At 39.5% G+C, this 26,136-nt stretch overlaps 1 protein-coding gene across 4 annotated transcripts in view; it reads left to right on the top strand.

The window, feature by feature from the left end:
• Positions 1-26,136, top strand: part of PAPSS2 (3'-phosphoadenosine 5'-phosphosulfate synthase 2) — a 78,779-nt gene that overhangs the window by 3,288 nt on the left and 49,355 nt on the right. Inside the window, exon 2 of one of the 4 annotated variants that reach the window (XM_082423708.1) lies at positions 25,376-25,490. The exons of the other annotated variants lie outside the window; for them this stretch is intronic. Within the exon in view, the coding sequence (XP_082279834.1) occupies positions 25,464-25,490 (27 nt within the window). The 5' untranslated portion in view covers positions 25,376-25,463. The remainder of the gene's footprint in view (positions 1-25,375; positions 25,491-26,136) is intronic. 4 annotated transcript variants of the gene reach the window in all.

Genomic DNA, 26,136 nt, shown 5'->3' with positions numbered 1-26,136 from the left:
GTCTGTAATGACTTACCCCTTACAACTGTTGTGAGGAGTAAGTAACTCCTAAAAACTGTCTTGCTCAATTCTAGGCCCATATGCAGTTGCTACTGTTATTATTTTTATTACACCACACTCTCTTGGTTTGCCCAGCAAGGAGAAGAAAGCACAGGTCAGACCATTCCAAAGGCTCAGTAAACAACAACCATAAGAATATTTAATAAAAGCAAACAAATACAGAAGGATAGAGGTGATGATTTGAATTCTAATTGTAAAAAGCTGAATAGAAGACAAAGGTTGATAATTAGTGTGGATGTACCAGAGTAACCCAAATAATCAGCAAGATTTTGCCAACAACCTTGACCAAGAAAGGCAATCTATATATAAGTAAATTTTAGACTAATTTCTCTTCACCCTTCCTGTGCCTTCAACTGTTTCCAGATCCATCTTAAAATTAATGTTGTCTGATTCATGCTGTTTTTCCATGATCATCTCTTTGCACTTTTACCTTAAAGATAAATATCATTAACTCTGAGTTTTTTATCTCTGAGATAGTTATCTTTATCTTTCAGCACTTTGTCTTCCTGTTAATGCACGTGGCTCTCTGGTTTGCTTAGGGGATAATTAGGCTGAACTCAAACATGGAACCTTTAGGGAATGAGAGTCTGAGAAAGGAATCAGTGATGTCAATTTCAGTCCTAGGAGATTACTGTTTATTTCAAAACCTGTCACTAAATAGTAATGGGCACTCATCTTTGTGTTTGGAAGTCTCTGGAAAACACAGAAACTAAAAGTAAATAAACATAAATATAATGGCATTTCAACTAACCTTTCATCCCTTAGGTGATTTGCTCATCCGACAGGTGAAATGGCACCTGTCCTCCAGCAACTTTGCATAGAGCCTGGCACTGAGTAGATGCTCCATAAATATTTTTTGCATAAAAGGCTGCAGAATTCATTAGTGAATGAATTTGTTTTTAGCATCTCTACTTTGCTTAGATTTCCCCCACTCCCCTCTTACCTGTCTGCTCTTGTGTGCTTGCTTATTTTTGCCTGGATATTCATCATTACCACTGAAAAATTACCTGTAGGGATTCTTTGAGGCTTAGGATGAATGGCCTTCCCCCCACCCCGCCAACCCCCTGGAGGATTTGCTTTTGTTTCTGCCAGGTGCCTGGTGGCACTACTAGTCTGGCACCACTTTGACCTAAACTTACCACTTAAAGTTTTTTAGACCACCCAGGTGATGTGAATTTGAGCTGCAGTTTTGCACACAGGGACCAGCTGGTGAGTACAAGTCCTCATGGACTGCCCCCCTGTGCCTCCTTATGTACACTTTCCATGTCAAGGCCATTGTCCCTGCAGTCTTTTGGAGTGGGAAGTGGGTTAATTCTGGTTCACTCTTATTTTTAGGGGTTGACTCTTGGGAAACTCAGCTTAGTGTAGACAAAAGCCTTTGTGTTCTCCCCACTTGGGTACGTACTAGGCTTCGATTTCTGTTTCACCTCCCCTGTGAGGCTGTCAAAATCCGTGCATATCTGCCCCTATCAGGGCAAAAGTGCCTCCCTGCTTGCTTACCTCTTAGGTTCTTGCTTGCCCGCACATTTTGGCCTGGTAGTTCCTTACTACCTTCTCGGGTATTTGATGTTTCTAATTAGGTTATTGTATATTATAGCCTGCACTTTAAATTTGTTTTTATGAAGGATTGGACTGTATAACCTAGACCATCATTGCTGGAAGCAAAAACTCTCTGCCTTTTCTTGATTCCTGTGGATCATTAACATTTCATATCATACCTTTCCCTTATTATACCTCTAACATTCTTACAAAAGGAGTACTTTAAGAACAAGTAAACTTAAGTCAGATTGCTAGTCAGAAATATTTAATTTAATCCCTTTTTCCCTACAAAGTGCTAAGGTCTGGGCTGGCGGGGGTGGGGGGAGGTGAGCAGTGCTCACCTTGTCTTGCGGCCTCTGCCTTACGGGCATCCGTAGAGATGTGTGTTGTCCTGTCTCATCCTAGTGTTGGTCCAGTTCAAGTGCATTCCTGTCTGAAGGCTCCTTCAGTGTCAGCACCTTTCCTTGCTTCTCCCATGCTCTCGTGGGTACACTGAGGTCACTGTGCTGCTCCAGCACAACTCTGGGGGAAATTCGGCTGGTCTGTCTAAGATCTTTGACGTTGCCCCCCTACTCCCAGAAGGGTGGGAACTGTGCTTCTGCTCTGGTGTGACCATGCTGGGACTCTGAGGGGCTCGAGGGGCTGCTGGAGTCTGTCCCTGCTTCCTCTCCCTTGGGATCTGTTGAGGATCAACAGCACACCCAGTGCCCCCTGCTTTCAGAGTCCCCAAAGCCATTTGGCTCCTCTCACCCCAAGCCCAGCACCAGGCCCAGAACACCACTCCCCTTCTCAGACTCCCACTGGCAGCTAAGCTCCCTTTGCTTCTAATAAATATTAAACAGAACTTTTTCAGAAAGGTTAATTAACATTAACATTGGATTCGTGACAAATGTGGTCTTATTGATCCTCTTTCCTGCCTTTTGATCACCAAATAATTTTTTTTCAGTTTAGAATAAGTTGGCACACAAGATGGAAATATTTTTTTTCTCTCTGCAAAAGAGCCATTGTATTAAAACTTAAAATCTAACTTGCCTCTGATAACACATGGTGTGTAAAGTGACTTTCATCGGTTGGCTGGTGTGACTTCCTTTAAAATCTAATCAGCAGCTCTTTCTGTATTTCACATTTACTCCTGAAGTTGATTTTGCTATTACTGGTATTGTGAAAACATGTGTGCAGCATAAACATGGCAAGCTCAATCTAATATCTGTCTAGCACCAAATATTAAATTTTGGCAAAAAAAAATGTGACCTGTTATCAAGCTTTTCTAAAACAGTTACATAAATATATCAAATGCTACATCATTAAAAGTGATCATTTCTATGCTAGGTTAATATTTGCTTTAAATATCTAGTTAACATCTTTATATGGTTTGTTATAAAAATACGGATTTTTATCCACCAAGCATCTATGTCCAGTCTAATATTACCATTACTTTTTTTTCCTTTTTAAAGCATGCTGAGTGTGGGCTTGAAAAATTATTTGCAGACTTTGCTTGGAGACTTAAACCACCTACAGTGTAGTCTGAGATTTTATCCCCATTACTTCATTCATCTATACCCTCCCCAATCATTTATTTGTGGATAATTCATGCTTTCTCAACTTTTAGCAAAATAGGCAACTAAGATGTTGGTGATGATTTTTATTTTTATATATTTCCTACTGTTAAAAACCTGAATTAACTTTTTCGTCCTCTGCTGTGATTCCATTGTATATTATTTTGTTTTCCTTTAAGAGCTCTAAAAACTTTTCCTTTTTTAGTTTGTGTCAGATCCTCACTTACGTATTTGTTCACTTCATTCACTCAACAAATATTTTTTGAATGACCCAACCAGGACCTTTCGTTTCCATAGTTTACTAGAGCTACCAAACCCTTATATTCTTTTTTTTTTTAAATTTACTTATTTATTTATGTTTGGCTGCATTGGGTCTTCGTTGCTGCGCGCGGGCTTTCTCTAGTTGCGGTGAGCGGGGGCTACTCTTCGTTGCAGTGCACGGGCTTCTCATCGTGGTGGCTTCTCTTGTTGCGGAGCATGGGCTCTAGGCACGCGGGCTTCAGTAGTTGTGGCACGCGGGCTCAGTAGCTGTGGCACGCGGGCTCTAGAGTGCAGGCTCAGTAGTTGTGGCACACAGGCTTAGTTGCTCCACGGCATGTGGGATCTTCCCGGACCAGGGCTCGAACCCATGTCCCCTGCATTGGCAGGCGGATTCTTAACCACTGCGCCACCAGGGAAGTCCCCAGCCTTATGTTCTTTAATTATAGTTTTTTAGGCCATTCAAACACTGTCTTTAAACTATTCAGAACATAGCGTTTACTGTTTCTAACTGCAACACCCCACCCACAACTTGTATATTCTTTCAACCTTCATCCCAGTCAGTATTACAGTGGCCTTGGGCCAAAAGCAATAAAATTTCCAACTGATTTTTCATACATTTTTTAAAATCCCTTTTTTTTTCTCCTAAATTAGAAATTTAAATTATTTACTTTTTATTCAGGCTGTTCCTACTTTAAAAATGTATTTTTTGAAGAACCCTAGCCCTTTACTTCTGGAAGGAAAATTAAGAATGCATGTTCAAGCCGTTCAAGTTGATACACAGTATTTCAGAGCTTTGCTAAGGCCCACGACCATCTTCCTGGCCAGCTGGTTGGTGATAACCACCACTGAGCTGGAACTCTGAGCACCTAACTACTGGCCTAGCACTTTTCTTTTTATTGTGTGCCCTTTGAAAGAGGCCCTACCCATTTTCTATAGCTTTGTTTTTTCTTTTACATACTGGGAAATAGTTTCCATAAATTAAAAAAAAAACACAACATTCCCAAGTTGGTTATCAGAGAGTCACAGTTACACTTTTTTTAAAAATAAATTTATTTATTTATTTATTTTTGGCTGTGCTGGCTCTTCATTGCTGTGCGCAGGCTTTCTCTAGTTGTGGCAAGCGGGGGCTACTCTTCGTTGCGGTGCGCGGGCTTCTCATTGTCATGGCTTCTGTTGTTGCGGAGCACGGGCTCCAGGCGCGCAGGCTTCAGTAGTTGTGGCACGTGGGCTCAGTAGTTGTGGCTCGCAGGCTCTAGAGCTCAGGCTCAGTAGTTGTGGTGCACGGGTTTAGCTGCTCCGCGGCATGTGGGATCTTCCCACGCCAGGGCTCGCACCCGTGTCCCCTGCATTGGCAGGCGGATTCTTAACCACTGCGCTACCAGGGAAGCCCCACAGTTACACTTCGATTTAGCTTTAGCATCTTGTTTTGGTATTCTGGAGATAGAAAACACGCACCGGAGAGCAGTGTTTGAAAAATGTAACTTTACCATTTTGAAATATTTTTCATGGGCCAGTCTGTTTCTCTTTAGAAAATTCAACTCATACCCCACCCCCAAACTCCCCAACCTCACATACTCTTCCTTAAACCTTCTCAAACAGTTTATTTTATCAAAAACAAGAAAAAAGATAATAATGATTGCATAGTGTGCAATACAGATAAAACTATATTTGGCAAAAGTTGGGGCAAGTTCAGTTACACATTAAGGTCTCAGTTCTTGTTGTAGTTCTCGGAATTTCCATTTTTATCTCTAAATCCATTCATTTTCATTGTTTCCTAAGTTCATGAAGTACCATGAAGTCGATCACAATAATTGTGTGGTCCTGCCAACTAAATCTACCTAATTGCTGAGTTCCAATAGAGTCTTTTCCTGAATTATATGAATAAGTACAGCTCTTGGGCCATTGTGTCACTAATACAACAATGTTTTGAGTAGTTACTAAAAAGTAAAATTAAAAAATTTGCATTCATCTACTGTGTTTAAATTAGCCATTTGACTAAGAAGAGATCTAATAGAACATAGAGATTACAATTCCGACTATGGGATTCGCATATTTATCAGGAGTTTTGATTTTTAGAGCTTGTTTTGTTAGAAAATTCCCACTCTGTTGTGACTTGTTTATCATCTGCATTGAGAACTTCTGATGTGGCAGGCACTGTTTCCAGAGCCTGCCTGTGCATTAACTCATTTAGTCCTCACCATCTCCTGAAGCAAGTTTGTGAACAAATAGTCAGGAGGGAACTCATTTAACTGAAGTAATCTTTAGAGAGTTCCCCACAGGAGAAGCTAAAATCTTATTAGCTCCTCTGTAGTTAATAAGTTGTTTATTTCATGGAGGGAATGAGACAAACGCCAAGTAGCAAACACAGCAGGATTGGGCAACTAGTAATATATCACTGCTTCAGTTGTAAAATATTTTGGCAGCTGCCTACTGCTGATATCTCAAGATAATAATAAAGAATTCTATTGAGACATTCCCTAGCACTTTTGTAAAAAGAGTAAGTGGCATACACTTGCAAATGCATTTTTCCCCCTGCCATCACACACGTTTCTTTCTTTATGGTGACATAAAGTGAATAATTGGAAAATAAATTTTCTTTGTGCTCAGACTCAACAAGTAGGGGTAATAGTTTTTATTGCCTAGTTTTACCACTAGGTCAGTATTCAACAAATGTGAACAGAATGATTTGTTTCCACTAAAGCTGCTAATACTTGAGACAAGTTGTAACAGTGATTTGTCAATGAGAAAAGGAAACCAGGCCACCCATGTGTTTTTCACAGAATAAAAATTTGACCTACCTGGAAGTCAAGGCTTAAGGATGTTGGCAACCAGATAATGCTTCCATTTCACTGGGGACCAATGAGGAGTGCCTGGAAATTGTGAGGTCCTAAATGGCGCTTTCCATGACGTTTGGAAGAAACATTTGGGGAGTTTGTCTCATTCTGTCATCATAGGTCGGGAAAGTCTAAGTTTTCAGCAATCCTTGGCCATAGCCTCATTGACAGCCACTAGGAAGACCTGGATTCTGATTCCCAGGAGACCATTGCGTAAAAGGCCGGAGCCCACGCTCAAGGGGAGAAGAGCGGCGTTGGCTGCGTGTAATTGTAGGGCCTGAGATCGAAGTCCTTTCATAGAGAGGTTACCTTATTTAAATGAAGGGAGTAGTAGTGACAGTAGAGAAATTAAATCACAGAATCCATGCTTTCACAGTGTGAGACACCTTGGGTACAAAATTCTGTTAAAATGATGTGTTGCCTCTGCTTAGTTAGCCATTCAGTGAATGGAAGAATCTGGGTCATCATAAACACCTGGCTTCTCTCATTTTCTTCTCAGTGTTGAGGCTCGGGTTTAATAAGTCCTTTAAACATCACATTGTGATGTTCATTCTTGATTAGGTTAAGAGTCTCCCTCAAGGTTGAGGAAGGTACCTTGTTGATCCAGTTGAGTTCCTTAGATAGGGGAAGGGAACAAGCATTTATTCGGGGACTTCCCATACAGTAACTCATCTCCTCCTCACAGTAACCCATGGAGTAGTTGATGTTCTTATCCACATTTTATAGTTGAGAACAGTAAGGCTTATTGAGATTAAATAACTCGCCTTAGGATGCATAAGTGTGAGTGGCAGAGCCGACTCCCTCCTAAATTCGAACGCCATGTTTTCAATGATTCTTTTTTTTTTTTTTAATTCGTTAATGTAATAGATGTCATGGATACTACAACTGTCAAAATGAAGATTATTCTGATGATTGAAACATACATTTAAACTTTGTGGATGCAGATTAACGCAGTGAAGAAACTGAAAAGATTAAGTGGTCACTTTGAAAGGGATTTTCCTCAGGTGCTTTTTGGAATGTTGTATATAATCTTTAGAAGATGTGGATTTGAGCAAATGCCATTAAAAGGCAATAAATGTTAGTTTGGATGACGCTTTGCGGCCAATTTTAGGAACGGTAGTGTTTGGAATCGAACCCAACATTTCACCTTAATAATACAAAGCTTCAGTGTTCTAGTGGATGAATGCATATACCCAAGAAAAAGTGTCCTTAGAAGTAATTGCAGTGACTTACATGTAACTCTAGACCTGGCCTTGTTCATTATGTGGGCGCTGCACAGTCAAGCATTCATGAGTTACAAGTTCCCAAAGCCCCACAAGCTACGGGCCTGTTCTCTGGATGTACTAGAGGTTTCATTGACGTTTCCACAGCTCAGCACAGAATTTTAATCTTTCATGGTTCAAGGAGCCTGTGTCATATACACAGCCTCATTAACAGAACCAATTGCAAAAGAATATGAAGAAAATACACAGAGGTAATGAAACACAGCCTTCAGTGGAGCACTTACAGGGCTGGTGTTTAGAAAGGCAGCTAAGACCTGTGCTGAACACTATAATTGTGTGGTTTAGAGCATCTTCTGAAGGCAGTTACACATTTCTAGGAGACTTGATTTGATGTGTATTGTGTTTCCATGAGGGCAATTGCCCCCTCCCTGAATTATAGCCGGGTTCCTCTGGGTCTGCATTAATACCTTTCTTTCATCATACTCATCAAGGCTTATTCATAAATTCTTATTAATTATCCTAGCTGCTCTCTAGAATGGGTGGGTATAAGGTTTACAAATCTTTACTATAATAAAGAGATGGGATAAATTCCCTACGCCTTCTGGTGAGCCCATATAATAGTAGAGACAACCCAAGTTTGCCAAGTTCAGTGGCCTAGTTCTTTGTTTTGTCTCCAAGCAGATAGAAGCTCAGGGACACCTGAATGATATTTGGCATGAAGGCTTTCTTATTGGGATTGTACCAAGTTAATTGTGTGCTGTGAAACACCATATGGCCTCATTTTCATTGGGACATCTAGTGCTGTAAACACTACAACACATGAATTAAGTGATTCAGCTAATTATACCCACTTTTTTATATGCTTCTAAAAAAATAGCACGTGATCCTTGAAATAGAGAAGGTTGTGTATTCAAATTTTATTACCATTTTTTTGGTGTTGTGTCTGTATGTTTATTTTTTTATTTATTTATTTTTTAAATTTATTTATTTTTATTTATTTTATGGCTGTGTTGGGTGTTCGTTTCTGTGCGAGGGCTTTCTCTAGTTGTGGCAAGCGGGGGCCACTCTTCATCGCGGTGCGCGGGCCTCTCACTATCGCGGCCTCTCTTGTTGCGGAGCACAGGCTCCAGACGCGCAGGCTCAGTAATTGTGGCTCACGGGCCCAGTTGCTCCACGGCATGTGGGATCTTCCCAGACAGGGCACGAACCCGTGTCCCCTGCATTGGCAGGCAGATTCTTAACCACTGCGCCACCAGGGAAGCCCCCTGTATGTTTATTTTAATGAGGAGACTGGAAACTAAACCATTTCTTTGCTGCTAATTCATGCTGGATTACCTTCGTATTTCCACGGGACATACGAATTCTGAAGCCATGTCTGTCTCCATGATAGCACCCTGCTTGGATCTGTGTACAGTTGCATATAAAGTATAGAAGGAGTTATTACCTTAAAAAGCTGATTTAGACAGAGGCTTGAGGAAAGAGAAGGATACAAGAGTCAAGGAGATATCTGGAGAAAACTTGATCCTGTAGACCAGCAGTTAAGAAATTATGTCCTGTGGCCAAATCCAGCCCCCACCCTGTTTTGGTATAACCTGTAAGCTAAGAATGGTTTTTAAATGGTTGGGTGAAAAATCAAAGGAAGAATTATATCTCACAACATGCGAAAAGTGTATGAAATTCAAATTTCAGTGTCCATAAATAAAGCTTATTAGAACACAGTGATGCCCATTTATTTACATGTTGTGGCTGCTTTCACTGCAGAGATGAGTATTTGCAATAGACTGTATGGCCTATAAAGCTGAAAATATTTATCATCCGCCTCTTTAAGAAAAGTGCGCCACCTCCTGCTTTTGACAATGGGGGGCCAGTGTTCAGTTCCGACTGACTTAGGTCAATGGCCTGTCAGCACATCACTCACATCTGACTTCAGAAAGCTGAGTACCCAGCTCTACTTCATGAGCCCCCAGTTGAATTGTGTTTGGTGTATTGCCATTGTTTTGTTTTAAAAAAACATTATTTTTTAAAAAGTTCTGGGGAACTCATTGTTATGTCTCTTTTAATGATATTATTGAAGATATTGTTCATTAATTACAACGCATGATATTCTCTTTATAAAGATCCATGGGAGAAATACCTCTTCAGTCTTAGTACCAGAAAGGCTGTATTTTTTCTGAGGATTTGTGTGTGTGTGTGTGTGTGTGTGTGTGTGTGTGTGTGTAATCCTTTGGAAACTGTGCATTCTGTGACTGCGCAGCTTTATTTTTGCCAAAAAGCTCGGAAGCAAATTTGTGGCTCACTTTCTATTTTTGCACCAGCTTCGTGCTTGGTATCATTTCACTTTATGCCCCTTATGTTGTTTTTTCTTTTTCTCATCCACTCAGAAGTGAGCTTTTGCTGTGCTTTATGGATCCTGTAAGTCACTGTACATGTTTTAGAAACTATGCAGAACATTAAAACATATATTAAATTAAAAATAAGATGCATTTGAACTTTAGCTCCAGAAACTCACAGAGCATTCCTTACGGTCCCACCTCAGAGAGCCCTTCACCTTTTCCCTACTGTTTTGTGACTTTCCAGGGCTCTGTGTCTTCAGGACCTTATGGAAACCAATCCTTGCAATGCTTATTAAGTGCTTTGTGGTCTAATGTTCTATCCTTGCTGGAGGCTTATCATCAAACCCCCTCAAGGTGAATAAAGATATAGATCAGAAGTTCTTCATCTGGAGTCCAGAGGATTTAAGAGGGTTGTGAACTTGGATGGGGAAATTATTTTTATAACCTATAATAGAAAAGTCTCACTTCCTTCAATGATGATCACAGACAACAAATCATAGCAGTATTAACAGTACCTGTGATTATATCAGCAATAGAAGTTACAGATATTTTCATATCATGTAAGTTGTTGCCGATATTGCTGATGTCATGAAAATAACTGTGTTCTTTATTACTTTGAAATTAAGATGATTACTATAGCTGTCTACCTAAACATCAGGATCTTGTTATTTAATATGCTGATAAAGAAGGACATTTATTACTGTCCTGTAATTTTAAAAAACCATTTTGACAGCTAATTCATTTTTTTTCTTTGCAGTCCTTTGTGTTTTATTTTATGCATTTAAAAACATTTTTCTGAGAAGGGGTCCATAGGCTACCAAAGGAGTTCTTGACTCAAAAAAGGTTAAGAAAGCTCTGTGCATGGGTACACCCACGCAGGCCCACACACACAGTTTTTACAGGCAGTTCCAGAGGGTTCACAGATGCCCAGACAAGGCCCATGTCTAATATGCAGTTTAAGAACTCAGGCTCTATTGGCTAAAATCCAAGATAGAAGGTCACATGAGGGAGGGTTTTTATTTTGTTTTATTTTCTGAGGCCCAGTTCAAATGAATCACTTCTAAGAATCAACCTACGGTGCTTAGTCATAATCTTAGTCATAGTATTGATTCTGGCTGTTATCATTTAGCATTATCTCTTTCATCCAAAAAGCAAGGAATGCACATGTCTTCATAAAGAAATCTCTTGGCTTTTGCCATATCAACTCTTGATGTTTTTCAGTGAGAAATTAAAAACCTACCACTTCACACTGTTTGATTTTTAATTTCTATTGAAAAGAGCTTTGAGTCTTTGAATGGTCAGAGCTTGATATGTATGTATGTCATAAATTTGGAATTGGATAAAAAGTACCAGTACCACCAGATGTTAATGACATAATACCTTTCATGTTCTGTGCCTTGAATGTTTTTATTGATGTTGTCTTTACTAATCAAGCATATTTTTTTGTTCATGGAGCCACAGTTCATGTGAGAATATCATTCTCTGCTGATATTTGTGTGTTGTACACCCCTGGTTAGGATTTGCTTTACACTTGGACGGCTTTTATGTTTTTTTGAGTTCCATTTCTTGTGCCAGTATTCTGAATTCTCCCCTTCATTTATTGAGATCTGGGTGGGACCTTAGCGATTATCTAGTCTGGTGTTTCTCAACCCTGCTACACTTTACAAAATATTGATGCCTGGACACCACTCCCAAGAATCTGATTGAATTGGTCTGTGTGGGGTTCTTTAAAAGCTGGGTAAGAGGTTCCTCGGTTCTGCCTGCCTTGAGAACCACTGCCTAGCTTAATTCCTTCCCTGTACAAATGTGGGGCATTGTGACATGCCTGAGGACCTCCAGCTAGCTAGTAACAAATGGGTTTTCTCTACTTCAGAATGCTATTTGCTCTTTTCAGATTTTTTTTTTCAAAAACGCTAGGCCATTTACCAGCTAACGCAGACTTCTGGGATGGCTGCATACCTCACAGAATATTTAAAATTAAATATTACAGCTGGAATGTTTAAAAGCTTGCCACCCTTGTCCTATTTTAACATTACCTAATGAACAGACAGCTTTCTGGAAAAACCTGGAGATCATTCTTTCTTAGTCAGTTGTTCCTGGCTGTGGTGACAACTTATCCCTGGAAATTTGCCCCATTCCTAAATCACAATTAAGAGAGTGGCTTGTTTTTGTAAGTAGCTTGTGATTCTTGATAATGTAAGTCTCCAGATCTTACTGTTGAACCTGGCACGTTCCAACGGGAATAAATCTAAAAAGATTCCCTTGCCACATTTGATGGCCTTGAATATTAAAGACCCACATTGAAAGAACTCTCCAAAAATCAGCCTGCCTTTCCATTGTGATTTGTCAGTGTAACTCTAACATTTCTAGGAAAAATATATAAGTACCTCATGGGCAGAAATGCTGTCCGTTTATATATTTCATGCTTATCATCTGAATTTACTAAGAATGAATCAAATTAATTTATAACCATCTGCCTTTCCCACCCAAGCTAATAAACCTCTTGCCTTGTTTTGTCTGATCATGGATTTTGATCAACTTTATTTATCTCATTGGGTTTAAAAATTAATAATGCATTGCCTTATATGGTACTTATCTTCATAGAGATTATTCATTCTTAATGTAGTAAATGAAAGGAAAAAACAGATTTAATATAGATATTTGACTTAAAAAGATTAGATGACTCAAGCTAATGCAATTCTTTTTCTTCTAATTTATTTTTTATTGCAGTATAATTGATTTACAATGTTGTATTAATTTCAAGTGTACAGATTTCAGGTATAATATATATATATATTTTTCAGATTCTTTTCCCATATAGGTTATTTCAAAATACTGAGTATAGTTTCCTGTGCTATACAGTAGGTCCTTGTTGGTTATCTATTTTATACATGGTAGTGTGTATATTTTAACCCAAACTCCTAATTTATCTCTCCCCCTGCTAATAATGGCAGTTCTTAAATTAATGGCAAGTTTTCTGATCTACAGTTGGTTTCTTTAGGACAGCAGCTTTCTTTTTGTTTCTTTCTCCTTCTCTCCCTTTTTTTGTTAATTAATTAATTAATTAATTTGGTTGCGCCGGGTCTTAGTTGTGGCAGGCAGGCTCCTTAGTTGCAGCATGTGAACTTTTAGTTGCGGCGTGCATGTGGGATCTAGTTCCCTGACCAGGGATCGAACCCGGGCCCCTTGCATTGGGAGTGTGGAGTCTTAACCACTGCGTCACCAGGGAAGTCCCCCTTCTGTCTCATTTTGAAGTGAATTTGGTTACAGGTATTTTGAAAGCAATGTGTCCATATATATTAAACCTAAAAGAATTAAAATTTTCCTTTTCCTATAGTTCTCCTATAAAACTATCAAGACAGAAAATAAATTTCACCTACAGCAGGTCAGAACACCTTGGAATCAAATATGGCACAGTGGACTTCCCTGGTGGCGCAGTGGTTTAGAATCCGCCTGCCAGTGCAGGGGACACGGGTTCGAGCCCTGGCCTGGGAAGATCCCACATGCCTTGGAGCAACTAAGCCGCCTGTGTGCCATAAGTATTGAGCCTGTGCTCTAGAGCCTGTGAGCCACAACTACTGAATCCCACGTGCCTAGAGCTCGTGCTCCCCAATAAGAGAAGCCACCGCAATGAGAAGCCCGCACACCACAACGAAGCGTAGCCCCCGCTTGCCGCAACTAGAGAAAGCCCGCACACAGCAACGAAGACCCAACACAACCAAAAAAAAAGACCCAATGCCTTCTTTAAAAAAAAAAAAAATCCGATACAAAAATGACACACTAAATGGCTTGTCCTCTAGAGAAGAACAAGAAGAAAAGGGAATTCTTCACTAAGCCCTCTCACCAGCCCTGTATAGAATCAGCACCGAGAACTGTCAAGTAAATTGCCTCCCCAAGGAAGCTCTGTGTTTCTCTTCTAGATCATCTTCATTTTTGCAGGCAATATAATTTCGAAATTTTGTAGAGTAGAATCCCTTTATCAAGTTATTACTGGAGAACTATCTGCTATCTTTTTATAGGATAACAACATTATCTACATAATATATAAGGTTTATATTATATGCATGCATGTGGATTGTACTTTGAACCACTTTATGTCTAGGGCTGATTCTAGATCTGTACCTGCCAAAGGATGAACATTAAAAAAATGTGATCACAGAGTTGAGAAAACAATCTCTTTTTTTTTAAGCTATGCTTAGCCTTATGAATATAGATAAGCATTTTAATGTGTATTTTAATAATTAATTTTGAAAAGAAAAGATTTGATGGAGCAAAGATTTAAGCAATTAAAAAAAACCCCATAAAACTACGAGAAAAAAATATGGACCTTTTATGATCTCACAGCTGAGAAGACCTTTCTAAGTGTGACACAAATTCAGATACCACACACACACACAAATACACAAATTTTTTAATTACCTGCCAAAATTTTAAAAAAAATTAAAATCAAATCAAAAGACAAACAACAACCTAGGGGAAGATTTCTAATTCAGAGAAGTTCTGCTTTCCAAAATATACAGCACTCCTACAAATGAGTATTTTAAAAAATCAGCAATTCAATAGAAAAAAAGGTGGAAAAAGAACATGAATTTCACAGAAAAGGAAATACAAATGGCTCTTAAACATATGAAAAGATGCTGAATCTCATTATAAGAAATACAAATTAAAAGTATGAGATTGAATTTTTCATCTATCAGATTGGCATGGGTAAAAACTTAAGCCAACATGTTGTATTGGCAAATGTGTGAGAGAAGAAACAGTCTCATACATTGCTAGTGGAGATGTATATTAGTACAATCTCCATAGAGGTGTTTGGAAATATCTATTAAAATTAATATTGAGCATATTCCTTGAACTAGCAATTCAAATTCTGGAAATTTTTCTATAGAGATCTTGCAAATGAGTAAGATGATGTATGTGCAAGGATATTCTTGGCGACATTTTGTAATAGAGGGTTGGAAACAACCTAAATATCAGTCAATAAGAGGATTCTTTAAGTACATGTTATGGACTATTTTGTTATTATAATATATGCATAGTACAAATTAATTTGCCGCTGTTAATAAAGAATGAGTCCCCTAATTATACCAATATGGAAAGATTTCCAAGCATTTTGTTAAGTAAAAAAGGCCTGGTGCAAAACAGTGTCTATAGCCTCGTAACATTTGGGAGAAAAAGGAAAAAAGATGCATATAGTTATAAGTGCATAGAATATCCCTGGAAGAATGCATAGTAAATTAATAGTATTATTGCCTCCAGCAAAGAGAACTGAGTGGCTGGGTAGGAGATTTACTTTTCAAAAAGAGAAAGCTCTATCTATCTATCTATCTATCTATCTATCTATCTATCTAAATAGCAACTGTGAAAAGTCTGTGATTTTATCCCAGCTGCAATCTAATAAGTTAACTTGCCATAGTTGCATGGTTGCTGGCAGAAAACAAGACTCCTGAGTCAGAGACAAAGGGCTTTATTACTCATAGCACAGCAATCAGTATGAGCATCAGTGTGTGTTGGTTTCTCTTGCCCCCATCTCCCAAGCGGGTGACATGGGTGCATCTAGATGGATATCCGCACAAGCAGTGAGTTGTATTATAGGAGAGGAACTGTAAGTGAAGGGAACCTGAATCTTTTTTATGATGGGCAGTGGAGAGGCTGACTCTTTGCTCTGGAGGAGACATTATCTCTCTCATCCAAGGCCGTTCACTATGCAAGCATCCTTGAAAAGATAGTATGAAATAAAAGGCAGTTAACACTCTGCACATCAAAAGATGTACAGAGACACAAGAGAACAGTGGAGAATTGTCTGTCTCTTGTTTATTTGTAAATATGTGCATTCATATACATATATGAGGTTTGAAGGCTAACAGTAACTCCTGATCAGATAAATTGTGTGGAGTGTGAACTCATTGGTTATTGTTCAGATTACTAGGCCTGGATCTGGTGTCACTTAATTGCCTCCATCAAAGAATGCTATGTCCATCCACCTCACTACTCCATTATATATATGTGCCACATCTTCTTTATCCATTCATCTGTTGATGGACACTTAGGTTGCTTCCATGTCCTGGCTATTGTAAATAGTGCTGCAATGAACATTGTGGTACATGTCTCTCTCTTTTTTTAAAAAAATTTATTTTATTTATTTATTATTTTTGGCTGTGTTGGGTCTTCGTTGCTGAGCGTGAGCTTTCTCTAGTTGTGGCGAGCAGGGGCTACTCTTCCTTGCGGTGCGCGGGCTTCTCATTGTAGTGGCTTCTCTTGTTGCGGAGCATGGGCTCTAGGCATGCAGGCTTCACTAGTTGTGGCTCGCGGGCTTCAGTAGTTATGGCTCATGGGCTCTAGAGCGCAGGCTCAGTAGTTGTGGCGCACGGGCTTAGTTGCTTCGCGGTACGTGGGATCTTCCCGCACCAGGGCTCAAACCCGTGTCCCCTGCATTGGCAGGCGGATTCTTAACCACTGCACTACCAGGGAATCCCCCATGTCTCTTTTTGAATTAGGGTTTTCTCAGGGTATATGCCCACTAGTGGGATTGCTGGGTCGTATGGTAGTTCTATTTTTAGTTTTTTAAGGAACCTCCATACTGTTCTCCATAGTGGCTGTATCAATTTACATTCCCACCAACAGTGCAAGAGCGTTCCCTTTTCTCTACATCCTCTCCAGCATTTATTGTTTGTAGATTTTTTTGATGATGGCCATTCTGACCGGTGTGAGGTGATACCTCATTGTGGTTTTGAATTGCATTTCCCTAATGATTAGTGATGTTGAGCATCCCTTCATGTGTTTGTTGGCAATCTGTATATCTTCTTTGGAGAAATGTCTATTTAGGTCTTCTGCCCATTTTTGGATTTGGTTGTTTGTTTTTTTGATAGTGAGCTGCATGAGCTGCTTGTGAAGTAAGTCAGAAAGAGAAAAACCATATGCTAGCACCTATATATATATATATGGAATCTAAAAAAAGAATGGTTCTGATGAACCTAGGGGCAGGACAGGAATAAAGATGCAGACGTAGAGAATGGACTTGAGGACATGGGGAGGGGGAAGGGTAAGCTGGGACGAAGTGAGAGAGTGGCATGGACATATATACACTACCAAATGTAAAATAGATATCTAGTGGGAAGCAGCCGCATAGCACAGGGAGATCAGCTCGGTGCTTTGTGACCACCTAAAGGGGTGGGATAGGGAAGGTGGGAGGGAGACGCAAGAGGGAGGGGATATGGGGATATATGTATACGTATAGCTGATTCACTTTGTTACACAGCAGAAACTAACACAACAATGTAAAACAATTATACTCCAATAAAGATGTTAAAAAAAAAAAAAAGAATGCTATGGCCACAAACTCCATTCTGCACCTGGTACACTGTCTGTAACTACAAGTAATTGGTCAGGAGGGGCCCCAACTGAGAGTGAGAACATGTATGAATCCGCACAACTCATTCTCCCCTACTGTAACAAACAACGGGAGTTGCCACCTTGGGCATTTGTAGTACTCTCAGATTTGGGAACTAGACCCATTGTTTTTCTTTAGCTCTGGAGTGAATGCTAAAGAAAGTGCTTCCTTTATTTGGCTTCATTTAGCTCAATTGCACACTGAAATCAGTTTTAGGCCTGTGCTTTGCAAAGTATGAATTGAAAATGGGTGGCGGTGGGGAGGGACTTTCTTGGCTTTGGCACCTGGATAACAAAGTAACCCAGGAACAGGCTTTTATTCATCAATGGAACACACTGGATTTGTGTCTCAGAGTTCAGGGTGGACCAGCAGGAGTCCTGGTGGGTCTGTGGAGGGATGAATTAGCGTCCTGTTGGAAAGGTGCTGAGCCCCTCCTGAGTCACCTTGAATGCCCTCTTTCTGCAGCAGCCACAGCAATGGCCCATATTTTTAAACTTTTAATTTAAGTATCGTATATAATATATGTATATGAATATATATAAATCTTAAGTGTCTGCCCGATGAATTTTCATAAAGTGAACACACTTGTATAACCAGCGCCCACATTAAGAAACAGAATACTGTCCGAATCCCAGAAGCCCCTTCCAGTCATGAACTCTCCCTCCGAAGGTAATCATCTGATTATTTTTGCCTGGTTTTGAACTTTAGAGTACGAATAGAACTGTATATCATACACGCTGTGTATGGCTTCTCTTGCCTCAAGTTATATTTGTGAGAGCCCTCCATATCGTCTGTACTGTTAGTGTGTGGTTGGAATTTGTTCTTTCTCATTGCTGCATAGCAGTCAGGGGTGATTTTGTTCCTCAGGGGACATTTGGCAACGTCTGGAGACATTTTCTGGTCATTACAACTGGGGCGAGGGAAAGTTGCTGCTACCCACCCTACAATGCACAAGGCAGCCCTGCAACAGTGGCCCAAAATGTCACTAGTGCTGAGGCTGAGAAACCCTGCTGTATAATAATAATATTCCATCATGTGAATATACCACGATTTATTTACCCACATATCCCTTAGAGCCTCGACTTCAGCATTCATGACCATTGTACAGCTCAGGCCTGGCTTCGAAATTCTTGAAACTATGCTTACCACAGTCTCATCAAAATAAAAAAATTACCAAACAGGATATGCTTTTTACATTTAGGATAAGTGTTAGAATCAAAATGAAATATTATGTATAGTCTTGGTCATAGACAAAAGTTGTATATTTTGGAATCACTACAAGAATTTAAACAGATTCTCAATGAGAGAATGAAATGGGCTAAATCAAGTAAAGATGTGAAGGACTATTGTTAAAAACAGCTTTATTGAAGTATAATTTACATATCATAAAATTCACCTAATTTAAATGTACAATGGAAAGATCCCTAGTAAATTTATAGAATTGTGCAGCCCTCACCGCAATCTAATTTTAGAACATTTTCATCACACCAGAAAGATCCCTTGTGCCCATCTGTAGTCACTCCTGTTCCTAGCCTGAGTCCCAAGAAACCAACAGTTTACTTTCTGTCTCCAAAGATTTTCCCTTTCTGGATGTTTCCTACAAATGGAAACATAAAATAGGTGGTCTTTTGTGTCTGGCTTCTTTCACTTTGCATAATGTTTTCAAGGTTCATGCATGTTGTAGCAGATATCATTACTTTATTCTTTTTTATGGCTGAATAGTATTCCATTGTAGCTGTGTGTCACATTTTGTTTATCCATTCACAAGTTGATGGACATTTGGGTTGTTTTCAGTAGGGACTGTTATGAAAAATAAACATGGAGGATTTTTCTATTAATTGAAGTATAGTTGGTTTACAATGTTGTATTAATTACTGCTGCACAGCAAAGTGATTCAGCTATATATATATATAATATATATACATATATTATATATTCTTTTATATTCTTTTCCATTATGGTTTATCACAGGATACTGAATATAGTTCTCTGTACTATACAGTAGACTTTGTTGTTTATCCATTCTATAAATAAAAGCTTACATCTGCTGACCTCAACCTCCCACTCCATCCTTCCCCCAACCCCCTCCCTCTTGGCAACCATCAGTCTGTTCTCTATGTCTGTGATTCTGTTTCTGTTTCATAGATATGTTCATTTGTGTCATGTTTTAGATGCCACATATAAGTGATATCATATGGAATCTGTCTTTCTCTTTCTGACTTACTTCACTTAGTATGATAATCTCTAGTTACATCCATGTTGGTACAAACAGCATTATTTCATTCTTTTTTATGGCTGAGTAATATTCCATTGTATAAATGTACCACATCTTCTTATCCTTTCATCTGCGATGGGCATTTAGGTTGTTCTCATGTCTTGGCTATTGTCAGTAGTGCTGCTATGAATATAGGAGTGCATGTATCTTTTTGAATTATAGTTTTGTTCGGATATATGCCCAGGAGTGGGATTGCTGGATCATATGGTAGCTCTATTTTTAGTTTTCTGAGGAACCTCCATACTGTTTTCCACAGTGGCTGCACCAACTTACATTCCCACCAACAGTGTAGGAGGGTTCCCTTTAACATGCAGGAGTTTGAAGCATAGCTAGGTAAATGGCAAACACAAGTAGACTTTTGAAGAAAGGATATGATTCTGGGTCAGATAATCTGTATTATTTTCAAGGATAATTTGACCACTTAAAAAAAAGAATAGGAAGGGGAAAAGACTGGAGAATGATACAAGGAATATTAGACTTGCAGGAAAAGGAAACCTCTGACATTTACCCATAGAGACCCTAGCACTTTTGAAGGCATTTCATAACCAAGTAGCCTAAACTACAGGGCAGCAAAGCTCTGCCTTAAGGCGAAGGATAATAGATAATTGGTTGCACTAAGAGAAGGTCATTAAACATGCCTCATTTTAATATCTTATGTTAAAATAAATCATAACTCAAAAGGAGAGACCATTACCAGAATGGATACATATGGGACCAGCATATCCATTAACACAGAATGGTATAGAGAAAGGGGCACTCAGGTGAAGTCAGGGCTTATACTTCATAGGATTGTGAAGATCACAGACAAAAGCAGCATGAGAGTACTCTTTAAATCATAAGGCAATCTCTACAGATATTAGGGCTTACCCCTTACTAAACAAAGTAAGACCCCCCAAGGCTAAGCATATGGAAATTGGTCATTGAGAGCCAAAGGAATTACCTAGAGGTAGAATTGACTCCTCTGGAGCTGAATTTGTGCCAAACACCAGTGGAATGGGGAGCTCCCAGAGTAATGAACCCCTAACCCCACCCCCTTCACCTTCACTGAGGGTGTTCAAACAGTGGGAACATATTCTTTAGCCACATGGGATCGTGCGGCTTCATGGAATGGAAGTTGTTCATTTTATTAGACCTGAATAATTACGCAGTAGGTGTAGGTGTGAGGGGTCAGGTGAGAATGGAGAGGGTCAGAACACTTGATATAGACAGGTTCCTTCTCCTTTCCTCCCCTTCTCCTCACTCCCTCCTCCCAAGGCATAACTTTTTTTATATAAATAAACAAAATTCTTAACATAGTAACTAAATCTCTTTTTTTATGCAATAGAATAAACAAGATAAGGGACTTCTCACATTACAAAAAGACATCCTTCTCAAGGATTTGTTTATACAGCATTACATATACAACATTATATACTCAATAAGGCAAAATGAAGCTGAACTGTTTAAAAAATTAAGGTAAAGCAAATCTTATAAGTTTTTTTTTTCTCATTTTACTAGAAAGGAAGCTAAACTATATCACAAGTTCAAGTTCATATTGTTGGCAAACCTATTAGTGTTTTCCAAGCTTATTTGGCCAATGCCCACTTTTTTGTTCCCACGGAAAACCATAACCTCTCGAGGGACAACCTGGAGAACACAGTTTGTGAAATGTTGATATGGCCAGACTTCATTTATGGTTCGCGCCTTATTTACATTACAGATTGAACTCTCAAATGAATCAAATTGGTTAGTTTAGGTGAGAAATTGAGTAACACTTCATTCCCATTCAACAAACTACCAGATTTTTCTTTCTAGTGCCTCCGATGAGGTAAGTTGGCTCTACTATTACTGACCATAAATAATATGACATCTGGCACCACTCGTCAGCCAATTGCACTGCTGCACTCAAATGAATTATTTGTCTTGAAATCTTACCCTCAACATTCTAATCACCCAATCTAAGTTGAATGAATATTTGTTGTCTTTAGTGTGTGTATATTCAGGCTTAATCTGGCACTCTGGCTGCCAGAAAACACGTAATCTCTGTAAATAACAGAGAAAACAAAATTAAAGTCTAATATTGGAAAATGTAAATGACATCCAAGCTTTTTAAATCATATTTGTATCATGTCATTTCAGAGAAATTCAAGTGTGCATTTGTATCCAGGTTCAACAAATGTCCTGTACGAGAGAGAACGAGAGAGAGAGAGAGAGAGGAAAGAAGGAAGGGGGGGAAGAAGGGAGGGAGAGAGTAGAGGCAAGGGGTGGGTGGGGAGGAAAAGAAAACACAAAAACTATAACTTTTGCTTCCCTGATCCAGGTTCCCATCTTGGGAACCTGGATCAGGGAAGCAAAAGTTATAGTTTTTGTCCATAAAAGATCTGTGTTTGCTTAAGTTTTGTCCATAAAAGATCTGTGTTTGCTTAAGTTTTGCTGAGTTAGTTTGTTCCCGTGGGTCTTAACTGAAGAGCAAAGCATAACACGCAGCACCCCTCCCTGAGTCCTGCTGGCACAAATCAACAAAGGGACAGCTTGTGAGGTAGGTACACAGAATCCGGTTGGCACAGCCTTGAGGCTGATTTTTCCAGTTGAACCAATAAGACCTTTGTTTTTTGAGGCAGATTTAATAAGTGACATCCAAACAGGGTATCCTTTATAATGTACACTCCGAGAGGATTTCCCAGGGCTATATAAAACCACCTTAACTCAATGGGAGTCGTTCTCTAAAAGCTTGAGTTGGAGCTTTAAGATTAAGTCCTTAAGATGGAAAGTGCATATGTGATAATCACGCAGAATATTTGTAATATAGAAAAGTTATGAAGCACGGCATCTAAAAATAGGTTTGAAAAAGAAAGAAAATATTTAGAAAAACAAGCATGAAACGATAAAGAGCAGTCCCACCATCAACGTCAAACCATCTGCCTCAAATGAAGCTACTGCTGATAGTGTCGCTATTAGAAGATACGCAGAGCATGTAAGTGGGGATGGCTGCAGTGCTCCTTTTAGCCTCCTCTACATAGGTAAGTGGAGGGGACTGAGTGAGTCAGAAGAAGGAGGAGTGTAGAGGAAAAACACAGTCAGATTGAGAGGTTGAGAGGGAGAGCCGAGCCATTGACTGTGCCCGGAGTGAAGACGAAGCATCTGGAAGCCTCTCTTGTTCATGCAAGGAATAGGGATAGAGGGTAAGGAGGCTTTTAAGCCCTGAGATGCAGTCTGTGCTTTCTCCACAGATTCTGAGGGTAGTGCAGAGTAGTCCTCATTGTGTAGTTCCCACATGCAAACTAGGCCGAGAAGCACAACAGTTCAACAAGGTGGGCCTTGTGTATGTCTGAGGGAATAACGCCTCACATCCACTCTGTTTCCGTCACCTGACAAGAACCAAACAGAACTCTGTGGTGTAAATTTGCATTAGTGTGCAAAGTAGCTGCATAACGATCCTGCAAAATTGTGGTTGGAAATATTTTGTCTTGGTGTGGATTCATGAAGGTTTAAAAACACGGTCAGGCATAGAGAACAGACTTGTGGTTGCCAAGGGAGAGGGGGTGTGGGAGGGAAGGACTGGGAGTTTGGGATTAGCAGATGTGAACTATTATGTATAGGATGGATAAACAACAAGGTCCTACTGTATATATAGCATGGGATATATTCAATATCCTGTGATAAGCCATAATGGAAAAGAGTATATATGTAAACAAAAAAAAAGGATGTCAATATGTGTAAAAAAGAAGGCATGGTCAGGGAACCAGTCTCACCAAGAGCTACTTTCAGGTTCCTCCACTTATTCAGAAGCATTTTGCTTATACTACATAGAAGCAAAAAAGTAAGAGTTGATATGCAGCCTGTGCAGCCATTTTGAATCCGTTTATAGTCACATTGTATCCATACATGTCTACAAAATGCAGCAAAATAAAGAGTTGTGGGGTGATCTTAATGCATGATCAATGAAGACTGAATCCAGCCCATGGGGTTAATCCAGTTAAAAAAAACCCTAGTCTTTCCCCTCCAGACCTAGATTTTTGCCTTGAGTAGCTGGATAATTGTTGCAGGAGTTTCCTTCTGTCTGCCTGTGTGAAAGCAGCCATGGGGTATGTGATTGAATGTAGACAGTTTGTCATTCAAGCTGTAGTTGCGAAGGTAAGCCATGTTCTGTGTGGGTCCTCAAGGAATGGTTCACCTATGCCCATCACAAGTCTAGTTCACGGTGTGACATGTCAGTTGCGCATTCAGCTGTCTCAGGAGGTCCACCTTGTCTTTGAATACTACACATTATTTGCTTTGCCTGTTTTTGAGCTCTAGATAAATGAAATCATACAGTATGTACTCCTTTTGTATCTGACTTCTTTCAACATCGTGTTTGCAGGACCCATCCTTATTATTGTACGTCATTGTATATTGTTCATTCTCGTTGGTGTTAGCATTTCCATCGTGTGAAACACCGTGATTTACTTACCAGACTACTGTTGAAAGGCAGTTGGGTGTCTTTCAATATTTATAACAACCCTGTGAGGTAGGTGCTATTATTCTGTCCATTTTGCAGATGGGAAAACTGAGGCTTTGAGCAGCTTTAGAATTCATTTATCTCAAGTCACACAGGCTACTGTGGTCTAGCCAAACTTGAGCTCAGGTCGCCTGACCTGAGAGCCCGTGATCTCCACCCTCAATCTATTTCTTTACTGAAGCAGTTCTTTGATCTGTTTTTTGTCTTCTGTCATTTTAACTGATTCAGTTGTGAACCTATGGGAGCTGGACCAGGAGACAAATTTCTGTCACCGGACCACACATGAACTCATCCCTCCCCCTGAGACTAAAGCTTTGTTCCTAGGTCAGGTTTACTGAGCTTAGAGTAAGGGCTTGCCCAGGTGGTTCCAGTAGTACACCTGATGTGTCCAAATCCCTTGTAAATGCTGTGTGTGGTCTCAAGCTGGGCTCCCCACTTCAAAAATATATTTAAAAGCTGAAGAGACTCTTGAGAGGAGAGTGAGCACATCTATTGTGTTAGTATATCTCTGGCTTTAACTGTTTTGGTTCCATGATACATGAAGAAACCTGAGGACTGTTTTGGGGTTTTTTGTTTGTTTTTTCTATATTGAGGATTTTTTTTTTTTTCATGTATTGAGCCTTCTCTGGCTGTTTGTAGGAAAAGAAATGTCAGTTCATACTTTATTTTTTAAGAAAATTTTCACAAATGCGTTTTTCTTCCTGTTGCTTCCTGGGAGACCTTCAAGTGAAGGCTACAGATTAACATTGGAGAGAAAGACCAATTTTCTAGCCTTGGGGTCAGGAACCCAGTACAAGGAAGTTTATAGGAGGCCAGTTTTTGGCCTCTGCTTGGATGGAAATGGAGGAGCATAAACGGGACCACCCTCTCCCGAATTCCATCGTTAGTAGTAAATGAGATGTTCTGCTCTTGCGTCTCTGCGTGACCATCTTAGAACAATGCAGAAGTTTGCTGGATCTTTGGTGTGATGACAGGAGAGAATACAGAGGAGACCTGCACCTCCCCTCAGAGGACAGACAATCCCTACCCAGGAAGGCAGTTCATCCACTTTGCTTCCTGCTCTGGAACATACGGGGTAATTTTGACAGCCTTCAAATCTGGATGGAAGTTTTGCTTGTTTGTTTTCATTTTGTTTTTAAATGAAAAAGTTGATTGTTTATATATGTATAGGTAGGTTTTACAGATTTTTAAAAGGCATTTAATAAAAGTTAAATGTGCGGTCCACCCTCTGTAGAACTTCATCCTTTTCTTCCAGACACTCTTTTCCGCTGTGGAATTTGTGAGCTGTGCTAGCCAGAAGTGCAGCAGTTTAAAAAAAAAAAAGGGCAGTTTTACTCATTGGTGGTTAGAGGGGGAGGGTGCAGCTCTTTAAAAATGTCTGAATTCAGTCTTTCTCCGTTTCTGAAACTGCCTTCTCTTCTCCGCAGTGTCTTCATAAAGTCATCCTCACGCCCCACCCCACACCCCCTTGCCCTGCCAGGATTCTGTATTCCATCTCAGCCACTCCCCTAGCCAATGAACCTACTCACCACTAATTTCAAGGTAATGTGGGAAAGCTGTATTTCTTAAGATAGAGTATTAGGTCTTGCTGGAAAAAAATATCTAAACTTTGAAAAATATTATGTCTGACGTTTCAGAACTGGCTGTAAAACTCTAGTCTCTTTAGGTAACACATACTGTTCTCCTATAATGTGTTTGTCTTTAGCAGTTAACAGTTTGGAACCAAGACTTTTAAGCTGTCCTTTCCCCTCTGATTGACGTCAGAGAAGAAGGGCATTCCATTCCTATAAATTATTGAAAATAATTTATAAAGAGACAATTTCATAAATGGAGTATAAAAAAAGAATGAGGCACAGAGATAAACATCTTCAGTGTTGAAATGGCTTATGTATGTAGTAAATGCAAGGCTAGAACTTATTTTCTGAGAAGTAAACCCCTGGTAAGGTGGCAGATAAAATACAAGATTTCCAGTTAAATTTGAATTTTAGATAAACAACAAATAATTTTTTAGTATAACTATGGCCCAAATATTGCATGGGACATACTGTATTTTTATTTGTTAAATCCGGCAACTCTAACAAAAGTTTTCAATATGGTTTCAGCACAATTTCAATCAATTAATATTTTCTGAGCACTTTCTGCCTGATGGTTTGGCTCAGAGGTGGCCTCAGGCAGGCCTTGTGTGTGT

The sequence above is a fragment of the Balaenoptera physalus genome, assembly GCF_965194825.1.
Source record: "Balaenoptera physalus genome assembly, chromosome: 14".
Lineage (NCBI taxonomy): Eukaryota > Metazoa > Chordata > Mammalia > Artiodactyla > Balaenopteridae > Balaenoptera > Balaenoptera physalus.
This window is presented reverse-complemented; position numbering and strand designations above follow the sequence as displayed.